This window comes from Podarcis filfolensis (genome assembly GCF_964270895.1).
Source record: "Podarcis filfolensis genome assembly, chromosome: 13".
NCBI lineage: Eukaryota > Metazoa > Chordata > Lepidosauria > Squamata > Lacertidae > Podarcis > Podarcis filfolensis.
This window is the reverse complement of record NC_139615.1, coordinates 40,676,869-40,696,091: the sequence shown is the minus strand read 5'-3', so window position 1 is coordinate 40,696,091 and position 19,223 is coordinate 40,676,869. Positions and strand designations below refer to the sequence as shown.

Genomic DNA, 19,223 nt, shown 5'->3' with positions numbered 1-19,223 from the left:
AAGCTGCTTCCCCCTCACATTCCTAGCCCCCTTTCTTTTTTTCGAGCGGGAAAAGGCTTGAAGCTTCTACTCCAACCGCCTTTTTTGCTTATCACCGGGTGAACAAACCACTTTCCCGGCTTCTCATTGGGCAGGCGGCGACGCGTCCAATCGCGCGCCAGGTGTCCCTCGGTCCGCTGAACGGGGTAGGCGGAAAGGGGCAAAAAAACAACGGAGAGGTTGCGATTGGACGCGCGGGCTGCCCAATGCGCAAAGAAGCCGGCGCCGATCTGGGGGTTTGGAGGAGGAGGAGGTGCTGTACCCTATATGAACATGGGATTGGCCCACCTCTCTGGAGACGGACATCGGCAACCGCCAGTTAACGCGAGCAGGGGGAGGGGAGGCGTGCTGGAATCACACTTTTGCCTCGGGCTCGCCCTCTATTGGTGGCCCTGAGCTCCATACCCTCGTGGTTACCCTCTATTGGTGGCCCTGAGCTCCATACCCTCGAGGGAGGAGGAGGCGGGCCTACGGGGGAGGAGAAAAGGGAGCGGAGGGGGGAAAGTCGGCGCCTTATTGGCAGCCCGGCTGCGGGTGCTGGCCAATCGCGCGGTGGAGGGAGAACCTCGGCGGGCCCCTTCTCTGCCACCCGGCCGTCCCCTCCCCTCCCCCCTCCCTGTCAGGCTTGGTAACGGCTGCCTTGGCTGTTCTCGCAGCGCCGTCAGAGCCAGTCTGGGCTGCAGGGTGAAGGGAGCTACCACGCCCCCCTGCGCGGTCATGGCGGGGGCAGCGCGACGCCCCTCTCTGGCCCCTGGTTTCCCTTGAAGAGGGGGCGGGTGTGTGTGGAGTGAGAGGCGCCCTTAAACCTGTGTAGGGAAGGGGATGGAGGTGAGGGGGTGGCCGAGCGGAGGGAGAGCAAGCGGCGGGGGTTGCTCTCTCTAGGGCGGGTAGGTTGAGGGGCGCTGGGCGCTGAGGGGGGAGAGAAGGGCCCAAGGGAGCCGCTGAGGGGGCGAGGAGTTGAGGCGCGGGGGGCGCTGTCGAAAGAGTAAGGGGTCTTGAAACGGTGGGGGGGCTGCGTCTGGTGGGCTCCCCCTCCCCAGAGAGTGGGAAAGCAGCTCTTCCGAGTTAGGTTTGAATAGGAAGATGGAGGGGGGGTGGAAAGGGGTCGTCGGAAGGATAGAGACGAGGAGAAACGGGTGTCGCGGGTTGAGGAGCCTGAGGAAGCAAGGCGGGAGTGCAGAGGAATTTGGGGAAGCGGACGACTCGACAAGTTCAGCGTGTCCCTGGGATACCAGAACCGGGACACCCGGTTGTGTGGAACCAACTGTTGGCCAAGTCGTGTGTGTTTTTTTGTTTTCACATCACACTTTCCCCCCTCATCTGCCTGCCATTTCTCAGTTGTTCCTCGGCAGAGAAATGATTGCCTTCAGAACAGCGACACCTGTTTGGCTCTCAGTCGGCTTAGTTCCCGAAAAGCAGAATTTGAGAGAGTCAAAGGCACCTGTGCAGTTTTTCCCCTTGGCTTTCTCATATATATGATTGCAGATCAGGCCTCGTTGATACTTTGGAGAAATGGGGAGGGGTATGTATGTAATAGACTGGTTCTCTCAAACTCAGCATAATAATGCAGTGTGTAGGCAGTCCGAAAGTGGGGGGGGGATGTTGGTATCTGTAAAACAAACAATTTAGATGTAGGTTAATTTGTCTTTCCACTTTTTTGTCTCAGCCCAAAGTAGCATTCAGAGGCACCAGCCGCTATTTGAATAGTGCAGAGTCCAGTGGAAGACTGACGGATGTGTTCAATAACGTTATCATGACAGGTTGCAGCTCCTTCTATGATTGCTACAAATTGCAGGTTCAGTCAGTTTTTTATCAACTTGAGATAATTTTCTTTTAGAAATACATTAGAGAGTTTTCATAATAAAGCATTATGTAGCATTACTAGCATTACACTATTAGCATGGTTCGATTTGATTTTACTGGCCTGATAATAAACACTGTATTTGAAATGCATTAGAGCTGCTTCTCATGTGATTTCTGTACTTGAGTAATAACAGGGTACTATAAAGTAAGTATCATGTTGGGGCGGGGGGGACGGACCCGTTCTTTATATGTTACTCTAGTTCCGTGGTTTCCAAACTCCCACCCCAAACTCCCACCCTCCAGGGTAACTTGAAAATTCCTGAGATTCTTGGCAGGCTACAATTATTTTTATGCCTGTTGTAGAAATTGCAGTACATTGTACTTGATTTTGTAGAATTTTTAATTTTTACATTTATTGCTTCTTTTAGTTCTTATATATTGTATTTGATTCATTGTATTATAATTTAAAGTCCGTCAAATTCAAATTGTAGTCCAGTAAAATACAATATAAGAAATAAAAGAAGAAATAAAAATACAATTAAAAATCAGTATGGAGTAGCTATGTCATCTTCCACCTTCAGCCACAAAATCAGACACACTGCAGACCACCTGAATGCAGCTTGCAGTCCACAGTTTGGGAATCCCTGCTGTACTCATAATGCTCATTTCCTTATCATCTGTGTCGTATGATGATATCCAGGAGGGCAGCCGTCTATATTCAGTCTCTTGTCATATCCAGAAGAACTTGGAAGGAATGGGACTACATGAAATATTTCCCCTTCTAATGTGTTACATTTCAACACTCACTTCTAAGTACATGATAACTCATTATAGCTGAACTTTAAGTTAAACATATTTGAAAACTTGGGTGAAAAAGCATATGCCCATTTTTGAATGGCAGTTAACTCGATTAACGTGCAAATTCTCCAAGGAGTTCCAGAGTGGTGTGTATGGGCTTTCAAGCTGGTCTGAAAAGTAAAGAGTTCCTTTTCCCCCAAACACTGCTTGGGTGTCTAGTAGAAGTATCCAGTGTTTTCAGTGAATAGTGGACTTACTTTTTTAAAAATTATCTTCACACCCCCAATTGCTGTATTAGTGTGGTGCCATGTCCTCTAGTTTGATGAACTGATGTGCTGATGCACCCCTGTAGTTTGATGATCCAGGTTCAGAGGCAGTGTTTGACTGAATACCTGTTTCTGGGACAACAGTGTGGCAGGGCTGTTTCTTTCTTGCTCTGTTAACTAGATGGTCATTTAGTTTGAGCTAATTTGAGCTAGTAGGGTACCTGTTACTTTCTTGTAGAGCTACAACTATATCAACTGTCCTAGTAGGCTACCTATTGTATGGAGTGCTAGACAAATACAAATTGTGATATAGAGAGGAAGGTTCATACTTCATACCATGTATGGCTACCAGTGTACAAACACAAAAGGGCTTTCTCTGGCAGTACCCCATCTCTGAAACCCTTCTGAGGAAGACCAGGCATACTTTTTGCAAGGCTATGTTCAGGAAGAATTTGAATACATTTTTATTTCTTAAGATCATTGGAAGGGGATAGGTATATATAGGCACTGTGGTTTCTATAACTAATCCTTAATTATTGAAAATTGTCTCAATGGATTTTATGTTGTTAGCTGCCTTCAGTACTCTTCAGGAAGAATAGATGGGGAATAAATTTAATTAATAAATAGCCCCATCTTTCAGTGAGTGAGTAGTACACAATATCTTAACTCCCTTCTGACTGCATCTGCAAATAAAATAATATATCCTTTAAAAATAAATTTTCTGAGTAGCTAACTATCTTCCATTTGCTTCTCAGCTAACCATCCAGTTTTGATAGATAATTTACAGGCATCCTAGCTTTTAATGGGATTTAAAAGAAAGGTTTAGCAAATTCAGTTTAACGCTTGCATATTAAAAGGTACTACTTATTAGATTGTCCATAATGAATTTGTGCAACCATAGCTGCTTCAAACATTTTCATATTCTCAGCCATGAATTGTCTAGCTCAGGTGGGCAGAAGGTAGATTACTATCTTCTGAAAGATCTACTCCAAGTATAGTAGTTTGGCAAGTATATCTGATTCTCACCTGTTTAACAAATAAAGCTTGTGTGAGGGAAACGAGGGATTTTTAATGGAAAAGTAATGTAAACTTAGTTCTGATAGGAAAAAAATGATTTAAAAGCCTGAAGTAAAACCTGCTTTAGGTCTTATACAAGTCTTGTCTCTTTAGCTCCTTAGCAGTTGGTATAGGTTGTTAGACTTGATGCTAGAATATAGAACTAGAAAATATTTCAAATTCATTTTTCAAAACATTAAAGAGAACTGTAAAATATTTTGTTCATTAAAAGTACTGTATAAATGATAATATATGTTGGAAACCATATTTCAGCCATGGAAACTGAACAAGCAATCATTTCACCAATTAAAATTCAATGCATAAGGCATAACTCAGTTTTCATTTTCAATTACTTTGATCAGGTATCACAGTGCACTTATAAGCTTATATTTCCCATGGAGACAGAATGTGTTGTATACCACATGGGCTTAGGCATGCAGCATTACACACATTACTCTATTGCTGGATGTTTTCCCTGGACATCACACTTTCGTGCATCCAGTATACAAAACTGTGGATTAGGATTACTTCATTGGGGTCATATGATGAACACATCACTTTGACATACTTTATTCATTTACACAAGTAAAACTGATCGCACACTGGATGCCTTAGCAATAAAGGAAATCCAAATAGAATTCCCCACAGTACAAAGTGTTGTATAATAAAATTTAGCCCAACAAGTATAAATTATCTTCCACTATGCAAAATCCTGCTGAATTGTGTTAAGTTTCAACAACAAATTCCCTTTAACTGGCAGAAGTAATAACTTACACCTACCTCAGAGATTAATTTGGAAACAAATTATATTTAGTGTTGTTTACTGATTTTCTTAGTAACTAGAAAACCGAAGTATGTTAAATTTGAGAACATTATCTCTGGAACTGTGGGGGAAAATACTCTCAAGGGTTTTAAAGCAAAATGTAGCTATATTTGTGGTTGCTATTATATACCTTTGCTGTAGCCTATTTCAGATCAGTAAAAGTCCCCCCCCCCCCCGGTCAAAGTGGCTGAGTAATCTCTCTTTAGTGTGTTGTGACGTGGCTCCTTTGCAGTAGTCGTGGAGATGACTAGTACTGTCTGGAATCAATTAGCTGAACTTGATGGGCTTTGGTCCTTTCCAACCAATTTATTCTCAATTTAGGAAATTAATTATGAAATTAATGCAGTAAAATAAATAATATTTTTAATATTAATTTTCTCTTCTTGAATTTAAAATACAGAGTGAAGAGAATGTAGACTTACGGCAGACTTACAGTACTTCAATTTCTACAGCTTCTGAATGTTCAAACCACGCTGATTCTTCTCTTTTCTATGTCCCATGGTCTACATATGCAGATGATATTAAACAACCCCCTAGTTCTCAGATTAGTGTAAAGAACAGGTACATAATTTAACTGTTATATGACTAGGAAGAGAAAATTGTATGGTAAATAGTTGGCTTATTTTCATTGCACTAATTGCTAATTTCTACAGGTACAAATTGACAATACATGTCCAAAAAACATGATGTGTTTTTTGGAGAGAATTTGTGAATGGTGGGTTTTTATTTTTCATGTTCAGAATCCATCTTGACTCTATATTTGGTGTCAGAATTGAGTTCTTTTCAGGTCAAGCTAGCAACTCAGAAGTTTTTTTTGGTTTTTGATGTAGAATGCATTTATGCTCACTTTCTTTAATTTATATTGCTTTAATTTGTTCCATATATTGTAAAGGTGTCCGTCAGGCATCAGCCACTTCATTCTGTTCTTACCACCTATTTATAGCATATGAGAATGAACAACCCCTCTGAAGCTTTCCTGATTGGGTCTGGGTGGGTGTGGAAATCCTGAGCCAAACTTAGAACTCAGAAAGGTGTTATTATACCCTCTTCTATACCCCAACTACACTCCCTCTGCCCATGTCATTGGCGGGAGCAGCAGAGGCTATGGGGGAGTTGTAAAGAAATACTTCTTTCCTTTTCTCACCCCCTCAGTCTAATAGAAAATGGATTTGTGGCTGTAGTTATTTCAAGAGCTCCTGCAGTTGCATGAACTGTAAGAACTGCATCTTCCATAGTTCACTGCACCCCATCACACTTGGTATAATCTACTGCACCACATTAGTGAGGGCAATAGAAGAGGGTAGGGAGCGAGCGAGGGAAGAGAAAATTTATTTGTGCTTCTGTTGTTTTTCCACTGATGGGGGAAGGAAGAATGTGGGAAGGAAGGGTAATGTTCAGAGTGCATAGCAGGGATGGCTTTAGGGTGTGGAGAGGAGTGGCAGATTTTTATTTGAGTGGGAGAGGAAGTTTGGAGTATGTAAAATAGGCGTGAGGAACCTTTGGCCCTCTAGATATTGCTGAGCTACAACTTCTAGCAAGCATGGCCAATGGCAATGAATGATTAGAGTTAGATGGCTGAAGTTTCTTGACATTTGCTATAAAACATACCTTTCCTTTTGGTGGCCGAACAAGAACCAAGAGTGATTTCTGTTCCTATCTGCAAACACATGATATCATCTTTCTTCAAGAAACTTGGGCAAAAGAGGGCACTATGGTTGAATTACAGGGTTTTACAAGTTACACCTTTCCTTTTGAGGTGGGTTTTCCAATGCCCTGAAATAATCTTCTAAGCTTGGCTTGGGAGAAATTTGCCAGCACCACTAGAAGTGGGTTAGTGTACGGCATATGTCAGAGGATAGTGGTATAATTTAGATGATCTTGAAGATCCTGGTATAGCCCACTGAATCTATGGATCCTTTATTTGGAAACTTTCCCAGTGTTTCATTCTTCCATGGAAATTTTCTATTTCATATATTTATTAGCAACAAGGAATGGGAGCCAAATGCAAATACAGCATTGTGCAAATACAATATTAGGCAAAGTTGGTAATTTCACATTTTTAGCTTTGTTTATTAAAGTAAAATAAACATGGCGAGTAAGATCAGTCTAGGGCATAAGAAAATTGATACAAATTACCTGAGTTCAAAATCTTGTGTTAAACCACATCACTGTTTATCAGTTGATTTACTTACAACATAGTAGCATCATTTTTCTTCCTGCTGTCTAAAATCTTACAAGAGCTTGTTTAGCTGGGCTGCCTCAACTTGGAGTGGAGAAGCTGGTTCACCAGGCTTTGAATTTTAGCTCACCATGCTTTTTTTAAGCAAGCCATGCCTACCTGCTCCATATATGACATCAGGTGTGAGGCAGGTAAGGGCAGGGCTTCAAAGGAACAATTGGGAGCTTAAAATGAATTGCCAATTGTTCCTTTGCTACAGCAAGACATGCTTTTACTGCCCATTAGCTGATGGGTGGCAGAGGCAGCCTTGCTCCAAGAGGGTTAAGCAGTTCTAAACCGCTGAAAAACACAGGTGGGTGGGACCTCCAGTTTATCAGCAGTTTCAATGGAAACCATTTCTCCATCCCTATACTGCTTCTTCGACTTCTGACAACCAGAGGTTCAAGGAGCAGTGTGGGACTGTTTGAAAGCTCCTTTGCAAGCAGCCCCCCTCTGCTGTTTGAACCTCCTGTTTTGAGAGGTTCATGTAGCAGCATGGAGCTATTTACAGACTTTCAAACAGTCCTGTACTGTGCTTTGAAGTCAAAGCTCAGTGTCACCTGATATCACGATGATGGGTGAGTGACAGGTGGGTGGACCTGCTCACCTGTCAGATTTGGCCCAGCAGGGGTAGGGAGATAAGGATCTGACCCACCAACCAGAAAAAGTTTCCCACACCTATCCTTGGGGTTTGCCTGCAGCAGGGCTGAACACATTGTATGTGGTTTAAGTCTGCATGCAGTCAAATATGCGCAGTCTGCATGTGAGGCGGACAAGTTAAACTATTGAATCATTTGTATATTCCACTCATCGACAGGTTTAACATGCTGTCATTCATAATAGTCTGTGGGAATTCTGAACCGCAGGGTCTCATAATATGTCTTGGTGTACAATGTACTATAATCTGAACAAAAAAAGAACTTGCTGGGCTTCAAGTCAACATGATGGTTGTGAAGTGGGTCTTTGACAGCTTGGGAAGCAGCACAGTGAAGAGGTTAAAGGGATTTTTAATTCTCTTCCCCCTTTTATAGATGGTGAAATGTCTCAGTGGTCTACATTCAGCCTTTACACTCCATGCTAGCTCTCAAAAAATCTGTTAATATGTGAGATCTTTGTGGAACACAGGCAGCTCTAAAAGCTGCAGTTCCAGGATATTGTTGATTTTTTTTCGTGGCAAATGTTATAGCTAGAAATAATAGAAATGTAAATATGAATATAGGCAGACATTCTTAGCAAATACTTAATCTACTTTTCTCACCCCACTTAGGATTCAAACAGAAAGAAATGACTATGGCAGTGAAACAGACTTATATGGACTTGTGTCTAACATCTTGGAAGAACAAGATAAATCTCAGCCATATTTTGCTGACGGGTTGGTAATATATTCAACATAGGATAGTAATTTCCTACACATCTACTCACTTTTTCCAACTGCTCTTGTTCCACTGAGAATATTCTGCATCTGCCATCAGTGGGAGCTTGTAATTTCTGCTGCCATTATCAAGAAGGCAGTAATGCATATTAACCTGAATCTTACATTTTTTACTAGTGTATTTGTAGTTCTGGCAAGTACTTTAAACAGCTTATTACACATCATATATAAAGATGTGCATTAAATAAGTGGTATGCCAACTACATGCAGACCTCAAGTATCAGTTTTGAACACCTCCCCCCCCCCCAAAAAAAAAAATTAGTGTGCTCTAGCTTGATACATGTCTCTGGCTTTCACAGTCTTCATTTGAAATTATACCAATAGCTCTGACAACACACTGGCCATGGGACATACCAAAAGTAAAAATAAAGATTAGTATAATAGGTTAAAATCTATGTAAGGAATTGTGCAACTGTTTATGTTTCATTCTTGTAGGGCGTGCGCCTCCAACTTAAAATCAGTATGGCCTGTGAGCACAACCCGATTTACAGACCACCCTGACCTGCTGTCGGAAACAAAGAGGCCAATAGATGGAGCCATCCCTCAACAGACTTTTTATGGTGGAGAAACTTTGCCCGTGTCTGACAAACAGTATATGCATGCTGGTCCTGTAGCATTGCAACAGAAAGTGGATGACCTTTACCATGGGCTCACTAACATCGACATTGATGAGCAATGGCTGTACCCTTCCAGGAATGATCATGTCAGCTGTTATAATATTCAGAACAATGAGAATGCAAAGACACCACAGTTTCAAGACTATTCATATGTGAAAACATGTTTTGCCCCACAAACCAGTCTTTTAGAAGCAATAAAAGAATCAGGAGCAGATACTTATGCTTATGGAAGGGATAAGGTAGGTCCTAAAGGACATGATGCACAGGTGCACCAAAAGAGAGCTGAGATGCTTCTTTCACAATTCAGTAGATATGGTGAAAGTGCAGATTATTGTAGATACCTGGATTATTCTCATCCAAATAAAACAAAGCATAATAAAAATGCAAATTATAGTGTTCAAGAGAGTAAAAAATTACCAAGTGGAACACCTGAGTTACCAGCTTTAGATACTGATAATTATAGTAAACTTTTTCAAAATAAACCAGCTGTCCAGAAGAAAATGGAAGATGTCTCTTCAGAACAGCAGAATTTTACATTTCAAAAGACTACCGGACTCATGTCAGAAAAGCAGTTTGTGAATGAAAATTCATTTACCCCTGACTTTGGTTTAAAATCAGATTTTGCCCTCAAATCTCACACAGCTGTTTCGGGGAGTGGTGATTTTGCAAATGCTACAGAAAATTCAGAATATTTCAAATCACTGAATATCTTATCAACAAACCCAGTAACTTCTTCATCAGGCACAAATCTAAGGCCAACATGGATCAACATACAGACTAAAAACAGTTCCTCCATCCCTATTCGGAATCAAAGCACCTTGATAAAGTTGAATAATCATTTAACTGCTGGTTCAAAAGGTTCCAATCATTCTTATGATTTTTCTCAGTTGCCATCAAGCAATGCAACTTTAAGCAATAATTTGTTGCTCCAGAAATATTGCCAAGAAAACCCCACAGTATTTTCTGGTTTTGATTTCAATGATAGCAACGCTGGAGACAGAGTTCAGTCTGCCAGTCATACCGAAGGACTGGGTAAGGTAACAGAAGAAAGTCTTTTTGAGTCCATGATTGACAAAAAAATCAAACCAAATGGTTTTTGTGATAACTATACGCAGCAATATGGGATCATTGAAAATGTGAACAAGCACAATTTTCAAGTTAAATCACAGAATGGACATTATGATGCTGAGGACGGACAAAAACATCTAGATGGACTGTCACAGAATACTTACCAAGATTTACTGGAGTCTCAAGGTCACTTCAGTAGTCACAGGCAAGGAAGTGGAGACAATATTGTCAGTAACCGTGTGAACCGCACTCAGGCTTCTTGCTTTTCAAACAATTTCATGATGGGTGACTTGAGGCACAGTCCAAGTGTTCCACAGCTTAATTCAAACAGATTTCCTTTGAAATCTACCCATCCTTTTGGGCATTCTGTCATTCCCCTGATGGATTCTTATGATTTGTTCTCCTATGATGATTTAAGCCACTTGTACCCTTATTTTAATGATATGATGTACGGAGACAATTCTTTCACAGGCTTCATGCCAACATTTGGATTTCAAAGACCAATGAAAACTAGGAGTGGTTCAGCCAGTGAACTTCATATTAGGTTGGAAGAATGTTATGAACAATGGAGAGCTTTGGAGAAAGAACGGAAAAAGGTAAGAAGAAACATGCATATCAGAAGGGAGTACAAAACGGGGAGTAGATACAGCAGTGAACAGAATCTTTGAAATTACTTAATAAGTATATTGAGTAGTTTCAAATATTCTGTTCACTACTGTATCTAAGAAACAGAAGGATTAGGCTAAGCTTATAGGAACAGCTTTCTTATCAATGCCTAGGACCAGGGACATGGAACAGGTTTGGGCTGCTCAGTCTTCAGTCCTGATCAATTGGAAATTGCTGGCACAGTTGTTTAAACCAGTACTACTTTAGAGAAGGGATGCGGGTGGCGCTGTGGGTAAAACCTCAGTGCCTAGGACTTGCCGATCGCATGGTCGGCGGTTTGAATCCCCATGGCGGGGTGAACTCCCATCTTTCGTTCCCAGCTCCTGCCCACCTAGCAGTTTGAAAGCACCCCTAAGTGCAAGTAGATAAATAGGTACCGCTTTATAGCGGGAAGGTAAACGGCGTTTCCGTGTGCTGCGCTGGTGCTGGTTCGCCAGAGCAGCTTCGTCACGCTGGCCACGTGACCCGGAAGTGTCTCCGGACAGTGCTGGCCCCCGGCCTCTTAAGTGAGATGGGTGCACAACCCTAGAGTCGGACACGACTGGCCCATACGGGCAGGGGTACCTTTACCTTTACTTTAGAGAGGTCAGGGTCTTGTTTAACTGTTCGGTAATCTGATCCTGGTTAAAACAGCCTCAAGCTTGTCAGAAAACATAAATGTAGTGCAGGTCCAAGAACTGATAGGTTTGATTGCTGCAAAACCTTTTTGTGGACCACTTGAATGGAATTTGCAGGCAAGAGGCAATTTAGTTTCTAGCCTCTAAAGCCCAATTAAAAAAAAAATACTTCTGACAGTTTTCCTAACATTCCACAATTCTATTCTAGCAGCCTCCTTTGAGCACATATTCCTGCATTTTTTGCAACATAGTAGCATTTTAGAATGTCACTTGTGCTTGCTGGAGCTAAATCCTTTACTTAGCTGTATGATGCAGCTTTGATTGCCAGTTAAAAGACCTACTGTATTGGCCCGGATATAAGCCTCACCAGAATATAAACTGCTCCCTTAAAATTCTGCAGGCACTCACATCACACCCGTTCTGTTTTACCGTATATCTGTTTCAGCAGTGATATCGTAAAAGCCAGTTTTTGTAAGGTCGCAAATTTAAGCCGCACGTTAACTTTTCACAGTCGGAATTTGTAAAAAAAGAGGCTTATACTCAGGCCAATATGGTATATACATAATGAATATTCTAAATTGTTGTGATACGTTTTTAGTTCTAACACTGTTCCAATATAATTGGTGTTTGGAAGTTAAAATAATGAACATTAAAATATGCCCGTTTTACTTTTTGAAGGCTCTGAATGTAATTTATGGTCTGTTAAAATTAGTAGGAAAACCTTCACACTGACCAATGTAGATCTAAATTGTACCCTTTCTACATAATGCTGCATAATTCTTATTCTCTGCAGGGAGCATGGCAACATTTAGTTAGTTATTTTGCAATACTTTGGGTAACAATATTTATGTTTTGTTTTCAGTTTGCTACCTCAGCTGCAGGTGTGTTTTGCTTCTTGAGATCTTGAATTATTCTAGTCCAGCTCAACAACCTTTGTCAAATTAGAAATAGGATGCTGAGTTTTGTTACTACAATATTTTTTATTTTCAGGAGTTTGGGTTTGGCTTCACAACTGAGATGCCACTAATGGCTGTGTTTCAAGTAGATACCCTCATCATTTGTATCCCAAAAGAAGAATAAATCAAGTTTCCTATAATATACTCCCCATAATTTACCGTCTTTAACATGACAGATTAATTGTATCTTTTCCAGACTGAATCAGCTCTTGCCAAGAATTACCCTGGGAAGAAAGTGTCTAGTACTAACAACACTCCAATTCCAAGACTGACATCAAATCCATCCAGAGTTGATCGCTTAATTGTGGATCAGTTACGAGAACAAGCCAGAGTGAGTTATTTGATGTCAAAATACCAAATTTTGACTAGTTTGGACCCTTCACGCCCAAGACCTTATCAGCCTCTTCTGCTCCCCAAACTGGCATAAGTATGCCTCTAATTCTGTCTCTCCTGAACATCGGAATTGTGATGCCAGATGTTCCAAACACAAAACATATATGGTTGTTGGAGGGTATCCACATACGGGTTGTTCCTCCCAATTGTTCCAGTTGGGAGGACAATGCAAAATAGCTTTGTGTACTCCATTCTGTGTGAGGCAGAGCCAGTCCTAATTCCAGTTCTATCTGTCTACAATTTACAAAACCTTGGCAGAGGCAACAGATTAAAAAAAGGAGACATTTTGTCTGCTTCTTGGCTTCAGACCCCTACTAGACTGGTCTTCACAGCATAGGAAACCCCAGCAGTGCCTTCCCTGATCCTCGAGCCCTTTGGGAAGCAGAAAGGTTAGAAAGGCAACACACTCCAAAGTCGGACCATTTCATCCATGCCTGAAAATTGGAACAAATCACACAAATGAAATGAAAACACAGGGCCAAACTACATGTGTGCAAATGGAAGCTCAATGGCTTCTTCTTTGCTTTGCTCCAAAAGCTGCTTGAGAAATGGCAAAGAGGAGGCACTTAAACCTGTCTCCATCTCAAATTACCTCTCTAAGTGAAATATGACAACCTTAATGGGGCTGAAGTTCCTGGCAAGTTGGGAGAAGTGATGTAGTAGATCAGAGGGCATCAGAGATGTCCTGTCTCAGTCTTGTAAAGCAAGGATTGGATTAGTACCCAGTGCACATGAACTCACATCTTACAGCAGGCTGCACGCAAGAATACCTGCACATTCAACTGTAGAAAAGGTGTTTGGTTGTAGGGAGTGGGAGCTGGAAAAAAGGGAGAAAAGTTCAAAAAGTTGGGGAAATGATTATGTAGTTTGGTTCATAGTCTTCTGACCTACTTTGGATTACTTGATTAGCAACACAGCGCTTATCTTCTGAAAAGTCATTTCATAGGGAAATCTGGTCATTTTTTCACCATGCATTTCTTTTGAGGTCCTGATCCAAAATGGGTTATCACAACTTTTCCTTTGCTTTCCTGGCCAAACCTCCTGGCACTGTCCTTTCTGAAGCTGTCAGTGTAGTTCTTAATCTGTTTTCTGTATGTTCCTACAGCCAACCTGGTAAACCTCCTATAGTCTCCTTCCCTTGCCCCCAATCAAATCCATATGTTCCTTCCTTGAGTTAAACCAGATATATTTCTTTGCCTTAGAACTGCATGACTTTGCTGGCATGAAAATGTGGTTCTCTCATGTAAAAAACCCTAATAATTTAACAGAATTCATTGGGAGCTGGGATTTTTTCCTTCCTTGGTGAATTTAGTTTTGATTGATATATACATACAGGCAACTCAAACGTTCAACAAAGGGCAAGGATGTGCCTTGAATTTATGCTATTTGAATTTTAGTGCTTGCTGTACTTTGGGGAAGAACTTGGTTGTGCCTTGCTGGATTCAAGAGGGTAATTAGCAGTGAAGGCTGATACATTAGAGCACACCCATCAGTCTTGATTTCTCCAGTCCCACCTGCCTTCTCATTTACAACCAGTTCCAGAGGGTGGCTGTGGCCGTCTGCTTCCCCCTTAGCTTGTTTTCCCTTTGTGGGGAACAGAATTAATTGATGCCACCTCCATTTGGTGTTGCACCCCATTTAAAGCAGAGGTTGTATGGCCATCTGTCAGGGGTGGTTAGTTGCAATTCCTGCTGCATTGCAGGCGGTTGGACTAGATGACCTTTGGTAACACCTTCCAACTCTACATTTCTATGATTCCCACCCTACAAGTCCCAGTGACCATCTACCACCACTGGTGATAAAGTTTGTAGCTTAAGAAACATGGTTTTATATTTATGCATTGTGCCTTGATAAACTGACAATTAAAAAAAAATCAGTAAAGCAATGCATTATAATTTCCTGGAACTAACCTTTAACTAAACCATTGGTGTACAGCTGAATTAAACTTCAGTATTACATTATGGCTTTGGTTCTAAATACCCATTAGAATTGTCTAAGACTACAGTATGTTGTTAAAGTGAATTAGGAATCAGCCTTTTCAGTGCCAGGATAGCATTACTTAGGAACCCTATATAGGTTTATGTTAAGATTATTTTGAAATCAACATGGTTCAAAACTTTAGCTTCTCATTTGCATTAGATGACCTTGAAACGCTTAGATTAAAAACCCCATCTTGCTATATGACTTGGGGATCTGCTCTTTGAGAAACACAAGACCAAAAGCTAGTTACATGGTTCTGATTTAAATGAGATGTTTGTAGCTGTGGATTTATAGGCAGACATCAACAGACCTTATAAGAACTGCTTTATAGGAAGGAAGAGAACTATGAAAGAATTTAAATTGCTGTTCTTTAATATTTGCAGGTTGTGACTCTGCTGGGAAAAATGGAACGCCTGCGAAGTTCTCCTCTTCATGCTAACATCTCTACTGCTCTTGACAAGCACCTGGAAGCAATTCACATTGTGCAGTCCCGTAGAAAGGATGAAATTGTCAATGCTTCACATCGGCAAAGACAAGGAGCTCCCAGATGTCAAGATGATAGAGGTGCACTTTTCTTTTAATGTTTGTTCTCCCAGTTTCTCTGCCTTGAGCCGTTTTAGGGCTTTTGCCCCAAATAAGAGAGGCATGTTTAATATTTGTTTGAAATTTACACACCTAGCAAAGAGTAAGCACATTGTGTACTAAATAACAATTTCCAAAGTAGCATTAGATTCAGTAGGATTTCACCAAGGCTCCTTTGGAGTAAATGATTTGAGCACTACAATCCAAGAATTGCTGTGCAAGCAAATTCTTTTGACTATGGTGTCAAAATCAGCTTACTGCCATATACTGTAAGTCTCCCCTGGCACTTTTGGGTTTCCATTACAGTGCTAAACATTGGTACAGTGGTACCTCAGGTTAAGTACTTAATTCGTTCCAGAGGTCCATACTTAACCTGAAACTATTCTTAACCTGAAGCACCACTTTAGCTAATGGGGCCTCCTGATGCTGCCGCGCCGCCAGAGCATGATTTCTGTTCTCATCCTGAAGCAAAGTTCTTAACCTGAAGCACTATTTCTGGGTTAGCGGAGTCTGTAACCTGAAGCGTATGTAACCTGAAGCGTATGTAACCCGAGATACCACTGTACAAGATTCAGAGTTGAGATGCCAGATTACTTGATGCAATGAATCCAGCATGTCTTCTGGAGTTAAGGAGTGGTATTCCATCATGTACGTTGGTTCTTCTTTTGTGCTGTTCTTTTTTACCCAGGGGTCAGCAACCTTTTTCAGCCATGGGCCGGTCCACCGTCCCTCATACCATGTGGTGGGCCGGACTATATTTTGAGGGGGGAAATGAACGAATTCCTATGCCCCACAAATAACCCAGAGATGCATTTTAAATAAAAGCACACATTCTACTCATGTAAAAACATGCTGATTCCCAGACCATCCGCAGGCCGGATTGAGAAGGCAATTGGGCCACATCCGGCCCACGGGCCTTAGGTTGCCTTACCCCTGTTTTTACCCACCATCTGAAACAGTGGTAATGGGAACACTCTGAATTATGTTAGTGGAATGCAGAATAAAACACCCCACCACTCTTTCTTAAGGGGAATTAGGAGACCCAAACTGCTTTAAGGAGCGAGAACTTGTACTCACAGATGTCTTCTGCACTCACTACTTACAAGGGACTTCATGGAGAATTTAGTCTCTTTTTTTATATATAGAGAATTTAATCTCTAGGCCCTGCCAATAGTAGGATTTCCCAGCCTTTCATCATCCCTAAGAGATGTTTATGCTTTATAAGACAACTATTAGTTATTGTTTACATGACTTGTAGGGAAAGCTGCTTCATTCACATTATGCTTGACTGATTAGCTCAGAAATCTTTATCTCCTTGAATATCTCTTGAAATATCTTATTGAATATCTTATTGAAATAATGGGAGGTATGCAAAAACACAAATGTGAGTTTAGCTGTTCCTTTTTGCTTCACTGAGTCTTTGAAGAAGTTCCTTGTGTATTGTGTTCTTTAGGGGGAGAATGTGTATTTGGCATTCATAATTTGCATACCTTGCATTTCTACCACTGTTCAAACTGACAGGAATTATTCTTGTACAACAGCCAGTGAGAGCAGCAAAACATTAATGCAGTTTTCTGTGCTAAAGTACACAATTTTGAACACTTCAAAAGAGTAGCAACATCAAATATTGTTTCCCCCCTATCTCAGATGTTTTTGCTCTTGCGCTGGCCATTAAAGAGATGTGCACAGCAACACGCAAAGCTCGCACTACGCTGTGGTGTGCTCTTCAGATGACCTTGCCAAAAACAACCTCGACGACTGGAACAGCGGAGGTGGAAAAAGCCTTACATGAGCTAGTCCTATCTGAAGATAAGACCTATGAACAGATGAATAGTGGCAACCCTGCGATCCAGAGGGGAGAAACAAAAAAACATTGAGGAAAAAAATAGAGATAATAGATATGGATGTATTACAGCACTGTACTAAATATTGTAAATGAACTTTTAAAGCTTTCCTTCCAAATTAAAAGTAAAGAGATATGTGAACTGAAGTTTGCTTATCGTAAACCCAGCAGCTACCTGCTGAGTAGCTGTTAACGCAAGCCAAGAAGCCTTTGATGTTATCAGAATCAATATATTGACTGGGCAGATCTAACGTTATGTTAAATAAATCAGAAAGTTTTAAACTGCCAAAGTAGAACTTAAATCCATTCTACAGTGCAGGCATATGCAATGATCATTCTGCCTGTGTGATACAGTTCTTTTAGATTTCGTTAGTAATTCTGTTTTCAAATAATGAATTTGAATTACTGTCACATGTTACTGTGTGCAGTCTAGTAACAGATAAGTTTTGATTGTGATAGAAAAAGAATTGTTCTCTTTAGACAATGAGTACCTGGAAACAGGAAGGAAACAAAGCTAAACATACCCAGTATGAATGTTAAATGAAAATATTTAAAAAATACTTATTTATGAATTTGAAATCTTAAGAATCTAAAAGAAATTGACCAGATTTTCTTAAATTAGTGATATTATATAAAGCCATTATCTAACCATGCATGTTAGGGAACATTAAAAAAAACTTGCAAAAATCATTTGTACCTATTTTAAATAATATCAATATTATCTGTTAAAAGTATTTAAATGTGATCAAAATTACATTTATATAATTGAGCCTTTAGCAGTTGCACTGCAGCTGAAATAATGAATATTTTAACACCCTTGGTTTACTATTTTTAAAGAGGGTATCAAGAAGTTTTGAAGTGCACTTTCTTTGACGTTAACTCTTTAGCCAGTTCGGTTTGAGATTGTTTGGTGTATATTTTGTTTTCTTAGTTTGCTTCTGCATACTTTAGCACTGTTGAATGCTTGGTTTTTTTTTCTTAATATCTGATCTTTTTATTGTATGTGAGTAATTTATTCAATTAGCATGTTATTATGTGGCTCAGGAGATCTTGGGTTTTAACAATCTAGCATGAAGATAAATACATAATGTCTGGATAAAATTTACTTCTCTACCCTTGGTTAGGTACACAGATATTTTAAACATCTGTGTTCTTCCAACTTTTAGAAATCCCGGTATGCTAAAAAGTGTAATCAAACTACAAATTGCCTTTAGATGATGTAAGGGACTGATTGAGATTGCAGGAGAAACTGTAGGGGACCATTTTGATCATTGATACGACTTTCCATGCTGCCCACATAAACTTCATAAGGCAGCAGACTCATACCACCATACCATAGTAGCCACAAAGATGGGTTGAGTTTTGACATTGATACGTTACATGTTATGAAAACAAATATTGTACTATCTTTACTCTCGCCTAATAAACTGGCTTTTTGTTGAAAAAAATGCTACAATTTCTACATTTGTATTCCTATCTTTGGAAGTAATTCAGGCTCTTGCTATCAAGAGTTTTATATCAAACCTGAGGCCTCCATAGCAGATCATGCCCCTCTCTGTTTTATCACTATTTCCAAGACTGACCGTGAGTCACCACAATTATAGAACGCCTTCCCTTTTAAACAATTTGACAAAAGTCCAATCTGAGCAACTTTTAGAAACCATGCAAGCCATTTCTTGTAAAGTGTAGGTGCTGAGGTTAAACAGGCATTCTTGAAGACTGCTACAATTGTCGATCTGTACCTTAATTATAGACAGCTGCATACTAGAACACAAGGCAATACTTTCCACTTCATTTTTTGAAGTAAAATTTATAAGCTTCCAGAAGTCTGAAAGTCATATTAGAAAGAACTTCAAATCCGTAAGGCAGAATTCCCTCTGTAAGTATCACCCATGAGATGGGCTACACCTACAAAGACATGTGAATGCCATCTGTTAGTTGTCATTCAGATATTAAGTGCCTTCTCTACTGTATATGGGACATGGGTAGCGCTGTGGGTTAAACCACAGAGCCTAGGACTTGCCGATCAGAAGGTCGGCAGTTTGAATCCCCGCGACAGGGTGAGC

At 40.6% G+C, this 19,223-nt stretch overlaps 1 protein-coding gene and 1 long non-coding RNA gene across 8 annotated transcripts; one reads left to right on the top strand and one right to left on the bottom strand.

Annotated features, from left to right (window-relative positions):
* Positions 1 to 144: 144 nt before the first annotated feature.
* Positions 145 to 18,605, top strand: MEIOC (meiosis specific with coiled-coil domain). Of its 7 annotated transcripts, none has more exons than XM_083582645.1 (8): positions 145 to 185; positions 1,706 to 1,834; positions 5,186 to 5,346; positions 8,271 to 8,375; positions 8,871 to 10,716; positions 12,556 to 12,690; positions 15,116 to 15,296; positions 16,962 to 18,605. In XM_083582645.1, the coding sequence occupies exons 2-8, from the start codon at positions 1,793 to 1,795 to the stop codon at positions 17,189 to 17,191; spliced, it is 2,700 nt and encodes an 899-aa protein (XP_083438771.1). In that variant the 5' UTR covers positions 145 to 185; positions 1,706 to 1,792; the 3' UTR covers positions 17,192 to 18,605. The 7 variants fall into 7 exon arrangements, with proteins under 7 accessions (XP_083438771.1, XP_083438770.1, XP_083438772.1 ...); XM_083582644.1 differs by lacking the exon at positions 145 to 185 and adding an exon at positions 512 to 926; XM_083582646.1 differs by lacking the exon at positions 145 to 185 and adding an exon at positions 546 to 723.
* On the bottom strand, positions 4,519 to 8,274 carry LOC310748251. Its single transcript, XR_014541249.1, has 2 exons — positions 6,529 to 8,274; positions 4,519 to 6,393 (listed from the first exon to the last, which is right to left on the bottom strand). It is a non-coding gene; the product is annotated as an uncharacterized lncRNA (long non-coding RNA).
* Positions 18,606 to 19,223: the final 618 nt, after the last annotated feature.